Below are 9895 nucleotides of genomic sequence, written 5' to 3' on the forward strand. Positions count from 1 at the left end.
TGTCAACTGATTCGTCATCTTAAACACAGATATGCTCACCAGGACACTGACTAATGGACGTGTGCTCTGGCAGAGGTACAAAGATACTATAAATATTGGCCAGAATATTTGACAACCTTGAGTAGGTACCTAAATATTTAAGATATTTGGTAACATTGCGAGATTACACATGACGTTAAAATAACACACATAAACTCAATAGTAATTCGCTTAAGCTTTAAAGTAAATGCTGCGGCTTGATTTTCTTACAACTCGCAAGGCTTTCCCTAGTAGTTGTAAAGATGGTCCCAAACCGATATTACTTTTCCTCTAATAAAAATACAGGAATTTATGAACACCTGGAATGATTTGATTTTCATTAATAAGTTACCCAACAAAATATAACAACAACCTTTCATTAATTTGAATATAATTGACAGTTCTTTTTTGCAGCACTTAGCTGTAATTTGCAAATGACCAAGGTTGGGACGTAAACAAATAATGTAAAAAACAATAGTAATGTCGTAAAAAAGTTTACAAAAGGCTTTCAAACGATCAAAAAGCGAAGCTGGTTATAAAATAATACGACCAAGACATGATATTTAGCTGTAAAGTTATAGGAATCCCCCTTGCGCTACTTTAGTTTTACGGGGTGTCGTTATCGGTGCCGTCGTCATCATCACCGTCGTCGTCAGGTGGTGTCATAGTAGCTTCGAACATTTCATTCGGATTAGTACGATATAGGCGACGTGCTTCAGCGTAAGCTTCCTTGACACGAGTGTTGAATTCCTGTTCTTGGATGTAGCTTTTGCGGTACTTCAATATGAACAAGGTAATGCTGACATAGAACAGCAGGTGCTTGGCATATCCCGTGATCAGTCATGGTTCTCTCAGCCAGCTATCCAGGAACTGCTGGATTTCGACGCGGGCCTCGGTGAGTTCGGTAGAGTCGTTATCGGATGGCGAATACATGTTAGCGCAGTGAGCGGTTCCTACAATTTACATATAAATTTTTAGTAACATTAAACTTTTTTTTATAAAGTTGCGTTTGCAAAAACTTACCATTGATGTAAATAGCAGGGGCACCATTGTCCTGTGTCTTAAGAATTCCCAAAGCATGCCACGGGTCGACACTGCCTTGCACGTAAACTACGCGGGTGACTTCGATATCCAAAGCTCCGTATTTAGTGTTTGTCCATGCTACAGCGTTGCGTATGAAGTCCAAATTATATCTTGAATATAAAAATAAATGCTATGAAAATACACATCAATATACAAGTGTTGACGAAAATTGGCAATGTTAAAATTGTTTGAATTTCCAAGAGCTTTTTATATTGACGGGAATTACACTCGACACTTACTTTTGCCCGAAGATATCCATGCATTGTTGTACAAAGAAGTCTAAATCAAAATGGTTGCCGAAAATGTCAGCAGCGCCCGATGAGGTTTGGTAAAATCCGAATTCGGTGCATGTTTGGTACATCCACTGACGAGCTAAAATTTTAATAATACTTGCAGGTGCCTTCTAGATTTTTATAAGTGATTTCATTACATTGCGAAATGAGTACGTCGTCAACAATTAGCGAAACTGGTTAAACGTAAGTAACGAAATATTTATTTTTTATCGTAAATAGCGTTAAATATGTTATCGTGAATACCTCCGCCAGTGTTTTCTTTCCATTCAACAGCCCTTAACTCGTTAATCATTTTCCCGTAATTGTAGTCCATACATGTCTCATGGGACTTTTCTAGCGTGATGGCGTTAAACTCAGCCAGTTTTTTGTATGCTGCCTTGTTTCCTTCCGAGTCCGTCAATATTTTACATACCTGGAGAAATGTTTATATATATTTGTAATAGGCATTTTTAGACAAAAGGTACCATCGAAGTTTACATGAGATTGATTGCGAGCAAATCAGTGTCATATTTCAAAAACACCGTTATCGCCCCACTAGCGTATATTCACCGAAAAGATTCTAAGTAGGCACGACCCACCGTCCACACATAGTAGACTACCTCCTCCAGTGAGCATATAAATACGAACTAAAATATCATTGACCTCCTTATAATTATATATATCTGTTATTTATGTTTTAATTACATTAATTTGGCACTCGTGGCTTAATACCATGTAGACCCGTATGATATCACAATCATGTAATTCCCCTGAATATAATACAAATGCATTGTAATATAACGAGGGTTTCTGATGTTAGTGTTCACCTCTTAACAGCAAATGTCCGATAGACGTACACTCCTTTTTTGGAAATAGAATAAGATCCATTTATAAAAATTATACGTACGGTGTTAATAGTGACGTTCTTGTATTTTTCATCGACGCTGAAACGATTGTCTTCATTGTACTGCACCAGGTCAGCGAAGTCATCCGCGATTGAGTTGAAAAAATTTTTCAAATCATTTGCGGACACTCCTTGGAACGGGGAACATACTCTGTAGAACATAATACGTATTTATAGTTATGAGTCATCTGTACCGCGTCGCGCAAGCTTGGCATCCTGAACAAGGTGCACCGATTTTTTACTCCAGAACTGCGATACCTGTTGTATAAAGCTCAGGTACGAAGCAGCATGGAGTACTGTTCACACCTTTGGGACGGCTCTACCAAGTACTTGCTCGATGCCCTAGATGGACTGCAGCGCTACGCCTTCCGTGTTGTCAACGATCCTCATGTAACTGAGCATGCGGAGACGTTACAGCTTCGCAGAGATATAGCGTCTCTTAGCGTATTCTATCGCCTGTACCACGGTGAGTGCTCTGAGGAGTTATTCAACCTTATCCCTTCCTCTCCTTTCCATTAGCGGACCACCCGTGCCGGACTGCGTTGCCACAGTCGGACGGTCAGTTCAATACCGTCCCGCGCTAAAAAGTTTGGCAATTCGTTTTTATGCCGAACCATCAAATTGTGGAACCAACTCCCAGCGCATGTATTCCCTCCCCTCTATAACATCGGGTCATCTTCTTCAAACGTAGTGTGAAGAAGCATTTGGCCAGACCGGGAAAATGATAGTGACGGAGTGAAGATATTTGTGTTTTCCATCCGTTACTCTCATCTCTGGACTGTACTCGCACTTTCCATCAGGCGCGGTGCAGTCATTTTGCCGTCACAATAAAAAAAAGAAAGAAAAAATGAGTTCTGTATGTCAATTTGGACATGCCCGTGCCGGCTCCATCCAATATCGACATCACCTTTGATCTATTCCATCGCCAAATGACTTGCTTCCCAAAACTTATGCAGCATAAGCGCTATTTAAGAAATGACACGGATGAAGTTGTCATCAGGAGAGCCGAAATTTTGAAAGCTCGTTTCCTAACTTTTTATGAAGTCGTAGACCAACAACGCTAGCAATTTCAAATGGTTTACTAACTTAAACTCCTTCTCGATGACTTCGGGGTTGGCTTTTAGCATCATATCAACTTGTTGCATTCCTTCCTTTAAGTGGTTGACGCAATCGTCGCCGCCAGTCTTCTCACGCAAAGCTTTTACTACGACTTGGAAGTATTCTAAAAAAAAATATTGTTTTAGACACATACATTATTTAATAAGTCATTTGAATTGAATAAAAATATATGCAGATACCCATGAAATCAACTTTAGCAAGCAGGGGTGCACTTGACGAGACAGCTCCATAGACAAGGTGAGGGTACTTCATTCGTAACCAAGCAGCTAAAGACCCAGGGTAGGACCCCCCGAACACCATCCATTTCACATTTTTTCTTAATTTTAATTTTTGGTTCATCGCATTTATGAAGTTCGCTAAATCTGCCAAAGCTTGCTGCGACGACAAAAATTGCAAGTTCTTTACGCTTAAGTCTCTGAAAACACAAGTGATTAATTTAAATCCTGTTCAATGCTGCGTTTTTAGTAATAAATAAAACATATTGCTACTCATGGGCAACAAATTAAAGTCACTTGCAAAGATATTCGGGTTTTTTATGCCAATACAAATGCATTCCGTGTTAGCGAGCAAACGAATTGTAGGTAATTAAGCATACGATTATCCGACCACTAATAATAGCACATTTACAACGCACCACCCAACAAGATGTAACATATACTAAAATAAAGAAACAAAACAAATTAAGAAAATTATTACTAAATATGCGTCGAACTTCAACGATAATGAACCAACTCTCTTTTCAACACTCTTTAGTTTGTTGTATGAAAACAGGTTGACATTTATTTCTTGACTTTTATAGGTTTAATCATACTATCAATATAACTAATATAATAAAATAATAATAACTGCCTCCGTGGCCGAACGGTTACCATGCCGGACTGCCACGCAGAGGTCCCAGGTTCGATTCCCGGGCCGGGAGAAATATTTGTATGGCCTACATTTATTTCTCTCGTGAGTTTGGGTGTAATTTGTGGTTGTCTATGTGTGTGTCCATGGCACCCGCGACACAGGGTTTCCCTAGTGCGGGGCTATGTTGATTGTGAGGGTTATTATTATTATTATTATTATTATTATTATTATAATACAAACATTATTAGTTAAAATGAAGACCACCCTCAAATCCCGGATGAAGCCGTACGGCAAAAAAGTTGATCAAATTATTTAATATGGAAAAGATTAAAATGTTGTATTCTTTTTTGAGGTCATAATAGTTCATGGAATAATCTCTTAAAACAATCATAACATAAAACATTCAAAATATAAATTCTCATATTCATATGTCGAATCGACTTTTGCTTGTTATGTTATATTTTGTTATGTTAATCAATATTAACATAATTAATTGAATCATATTTTAAGAAATGTGTCATTAATTGAGACTCTCAGTATCAGCGCAAAAGTGGTGCAACTCACATTTAATTGTTTTCTACATTATTTCTTTAAATGCTACCTACTACAGTACATAATAATTATATATTTGGATGCTGAAATAAATGAAAATTAATTTGGCTTTATTGAAATCTCATCAACCAATCAATCTTCTTTACGCTTTTCATGAGGTTATATCTCTTTGCGTTGATAGCTTCAATTTATATTCAACAAATATTTTCTAATCATAACGTTATAATATAGGTACACGAGTTATTTAACGCTTAATATTCCGCTTTGTTTCATATTTACTATATACTCAAATTACGTTTAAAATGTGGCCTTATCGAATTCGATAACAAAGGAATGGTGCCCATTTAACGGTCAATAATACGTATTGTTTTTACTATTTTAAGATAACATGCGACGCCTTTTTGCGTTGTAAATTTATATGAAATAGTTCACTTGGACTTGGGATAAAAAAATCTAGGCGGTATTTAAATATAAGAAGGCATCAATTTATTTATAGCAAATACATATTTTATACTATTTCACAGTAAGCTGTGTGAATGGACGATTTTACACGGGTCCAACATTAATTAATAAAATTATTTTAAGAAGAGGAGCGTCGTAACGACCCATTTCAAATAAACATTAGTTCTGCAAAAGATCAAAAGTGCAGATGTTACAATTTTTTTTTTATATTCATTGACATTTTTCTACCTAGTTGCTTGATTCACGAACTCTCCTCCCTTTTTGAACGGTCGTCTGGCGTTATACATGTTCATATGAACTGCCTGTAAAAAAGCTAACAAACCTCTCCGAAAATAGGAAAACGGACGTGGATGCACCATGACGTTGACGCCACCTTAATGTATCTTTTCCAGAGAAGTGGGTTGTGGATTCACAATCCTCTTTTCCGGAGAAGTGGGTTGTGGATTCACAATCCTTTAATCTCTACAACTACCAGAAACCCAACAATGTATTCACAATCTACCCAAAAAAAATTTTGGACCACAGTAAATGGGTCACCCTATATTTATCCGAACAACCTTTAGTAATATGAAGTAATATCTTACGTTGTAGGACGACTTTCTCCGTAATAACGATGCTCTAAATTAAAGCACAGGGCTTTGAAAAGTTTGGCATATTCAATCCATGTCCCTTTTACCATCCAGCGAGGATCAGCAGGCCCTTCTCCGCCAATCATTAAAAATATCGGTCCCGGATCTTCGTAGTCGTAAAAGCTATCGTTCATATAGTATCTCTGTAAGTAAAATTTTTGTGAATATCACTTTCGTAGTAACTGAAAGCGGTTTAGCTGTTTTTTAATGAAATGATAAATTCTTATTTAGTACCCATTCCGTACATAAAAACGAATCCGAGAGAGACCTCCAGATTCCATATCGGCAGTTGTACAAGGCCAAGAGCACGTCAAGCTTGACACTTAAGACTTAAATTCAACTCTATGCCGCTTACAATAAGAACGGTTCAAAGTACAAAGTGTCAAGCTTGATGTGCTCTTGACTGTACCACAAGGCTCTTGGTCCTTTGGGTAGTCTGTATACCAAATTCACGACAGATTTGCCATGAATTCCAACAACTATTGCCATAAGACGCAATCGGTGAATAGCTTGAATGGTGGAGAGTTAAAAGCTTGTCTGCTCGTTTGCCTACTATTTAACATAAAAAAAAAAAAAGCGTATCTCAAAGTCCACAGAGGTAACATTAAAAGGCTGAAAATTCTAGAATTGGACAGCTTTTAGTACAACATCTCACCTAAACATCTTCCCAATACGTAAGGGCTCCATTTACGCGTATCTGCTCAAAATTGCAGGGACTGTTTGCAAAATTAACGAAAACGACTTATTGTTAGCATTTATTTTATTTATTTATAAACTTACTAGAGTTAACATTTACTTAATTGTACAGTTTCACAAAAAGCGATTTTGGTTTGCGTATTTTTTGCCACTCGTCATCTATACATATGCGAGTACTACTAATATACATTACATTCGATATTTGAACAGCCTATACTTCTAATGCAGTAACCTTTACCTATCTGCCTACTGAAGTCTCTTTGTGCTGACAAAATATGACTTGGATATAAGCGAAGCAAGCGACGCTTTCTTGGCATCCATTGATATGCACAATCTACGAACGGAATTATCCTACCGGTCCTCAATCGATCTGGATAAAATTTGAAACGGCATACAAAAACACAATTATATGAACAGGTAGTGGCGAAGCCCAAATTTAAAGTTCTATCTATGAGCTGTGAGATAATTGTCGTCAACGACCGCCATGTTAAGTTTAAAATTGTGCGCGCGCATTTCGTGCAGAAATTTCAAAAAATACAAAAGAGAACGACAGTACGGTACATTGGTAGGGATTCGACATTTCACCTAGTCTAAATAGTACTAAGTTTTACCAAACACCCCTCAAAATTATTATTATACATACTCATTCACAGATTGAATAGGGTGGTTACCCTTTTCATTAGGCTACTTTTTACATTGTTACTGTTCTGCCCCAAATAGCCCTTTGCAACATTATTATTTACTGATAATTTCGATGAGTTAAAAATTCTTTGTAACCGCATTTTAAGCGGCGAAATTAATTAGTATAATTATTCGATTCATACATAGTACAGGTAAATCTTTAACTCCTTTAGATAAAATTTGTAGAAAATTTTTGAAACTGATTTACTAATAACAAGTAAATATGCAGTTTTTAAGCAAATTCTTTTATAGCAGTGGCTAAAAGTTGTGCTGTATTTTTTTTTTTTGGAAATCAGAACCCCTTTACTACTGGCATCAATATCCCAGGCACAAATACATAAAAATATATTACATAGCCATTTATCCATCACCCCACATACACTCTTGGATGCTTTTACTTTCAATTTTAAATTCCAATTCAAATTTATCATTTTCTTCTATTTACTTATCCAAAGCAACATTATCTTGTTGTTTATCCGACTTCACTAAAAACTAGCAAAACATCCTCCAATTTTTAGTTATAATAACTAGACTGGCGACCATTTTGATAACATTATTATAATTAAAATGTTTTTATTTAGTGTTTTATTTAAGTCTCTTTATTTTATTGTTGTTATATAATTTATTTATTATATTAATTTATATTATTTATTTGTAAATTAAACAGTTATCAAATAAACTATTTTTCTTTGTTTCTATTTACTAAATATGGAATTTTATTCTGGAAACATGCAGAGTAAGAATTGGGGCTATCAAGTCCAAATTCCAAATTTTTTATAAGAATTCAATACAGTAGGTATATTTATATCAATAGTAAATTACAGTAGAAATATTTATTTCTTAAAAACAAAAAAGGTTTGCTTTAGAGTAAGGAAACTGTTTTCTTTACGTAAAGATAATATTTAGGATGGTACCATGTACTAAATGATTTATTTAGTTCCAACCACTCCTTTATGTATCCACGCTCCCAGATTCAGTGTGGGATTACTTTGCCAGGTTTTTGGTTTCCCAAATTATAAAACTAGGATATTTTAAAAAGAAGAGTGAAGAGGCATGATGAAGGCAAATGTGTACCATAATCATCCACATCTTAATTTTCTGTTCAGTGAGATGGCGAACAAACATGAACCTATATATCTTATAAAAAATATGTCTGCAAAAGTGTTCTACATTATTAAATCTAAAAACAAATTAAAAATACTATCAAGACAAAGAACAACCACATAGAAAATTCCTTCAATCTGACTGGACTTGAGTCAATGTTTGTTGCAATTCCAGGGCCACTGCTCTCAAACAACTGGGCTACAGAACTGTGAACACTGGTTTGCGTCCAATCAGATAGAAAAACAATTTCTTTGTGTTCGATCTTTATATAAATGATAATAATAACAGTAAGTAATGGAGTATTTTCACAAAAAAATATGTGAAAACCATAATAGTAAAACAATACGATGATATTCATTATTTATACGAATATTACAAATTAAAATGAAAATATTGAAATATAGTACAAAGGAAATAATTTAATTAAAATAATTAAGAGGTAATTTCATGATACTTACTTGATTCCATGTACGTAGATCCGAAGGATTTGAATGATCCAATTTTTGACTAAACCATTTGGGCGCTGGAGTTTCATTATCTTCGAAAGCGCCAGGTGCTCCAAGATTTCCGTTTTCCCTGCGACCCAACCGAAAATGTCGATTCCCATAAACACGATTAACTAATATAAATAATAACAAATACAAAATTAACGGACGCATTCTGCAAATTTTCTTGCAAAATTAATTCAAATTTATGGCTTTTAATTTGATGAAATATGGAACCGCGTGGATCAATATTAATTCACTGGGTAAGTAAAGTAAGGATGAAGCGGCGCGATGGCGACACGGCTCGGGCACCCTCTCTTTACCCCTCACCCTCCTATGCACTCAGATGCAACTCTGCTCTGGCCAACAAACAGCTCGATTGATTTTATCGGACGAGACAACTGCTGGACATGCGCAGTGTGCGCCAATCAGAGCGTCCCTCGCGCGTCGTGTCCGTCGCGTCTGGTGATTGTGGATATTGTGGTATAATATCTATGGGTATAACCTTAGAGGAAGGGTATAACTTAATTCTTTTGTCATTGTATAACTCACAAATTTAATTAGAAAAATATAGTAGGTATAACTTAAATGTAACTTACATATAGGCAGTAGATCGGAAGCTTATAGTTCTATTGGGCTCGTAATAACGTTTTCTTTCATAATAACATGTAGGTAGGTATTAATTTTTCTTTCCACCAATTGACTTAGGAATTTTAAGGGAAAATTCGTAGATAGTATAGTACCAACATTTTTGAAAAAATGTACATACAGTCAAGAGGACGTCAAGCTTGACACTTTGTACGTGCTTTGGATCGTAAGCGGCATAGAGTTGGATTTAATTCTTAAGTGTCGAGCTTGACGTGCTCTAGACCCTGTACCTGCCACTCACTTTATGCGATTTGTTATCTACAAAAATACCTTCTAATTCTGATTATCACAATGATAACTTTTAACGCTATTAATATATTAAAAAATTATATAGGTGCATTTTGATTTCAGCAAAACATGATCATGGTCTTAGGCAGTGTTGGGCAAAATTTA

At 35.8% G+C, this 9895-nt stretch overlaps 1 protein-coding gene across 2 annotated transcripts; it reads right to left on the reverse strand.

Annotated features, from left to right (window-relative positions):
* Positions 1–429: 429 nt before the first annotated feature.
* On the reverse strand, positions 430–9476 carry LOC113240378 (putative serine protease K12H4.7). 2 transcript variants are annotated; one of them, XM_026477661.1, is made up of 10 exons: positions 9454–9476; positions 8828–8945; positions 5844–6031; positions 3576–3811; positions 3364–3499; positions 2281–2428; positions 1638–1806; positions 1341–1473; positions 1042–1211; positions 430–971 (listed from the first exon to the last, which is right to left on the reverse strand). In XM_026477661.1, coding segments are annotated over exons 1-10 (1413 nt in total). In that variant the 5' UTR covers positions 9456–9476; the 3' UTR covers positions 430–858. The 2 variants fall into 2 exon arrangements, with proteins under 2 accessions (XP_026333446.1, XP_026333445.1); XM_026477660.1 differs by lacking the exon at positions 9454–9476 and having other exon boundaries at positions 8828–9183.
* Positions 9477–9895: the final 419 nt, after the last annotated feature.

This window comes from Hyposmocoma kahamanoa, unplaced genomic scaffold (genome assembly GCF_003589595.1).
Source record: "Hyposmocoma kahamanoa isolate Upper Pololo Valley unplaced genomic scaffold, ASM358959v1 137107, whole genome shotgun sequence".
In the NCBI taxonomy this organism is placed as follows: domain Eukaryota; kingdom Metazoa; phylum Arthropoda; class Insecta; order Lepidoptera; family Cosmopterigidae; genus Hyposmocoma; species Hyposmocoma kahamanoa.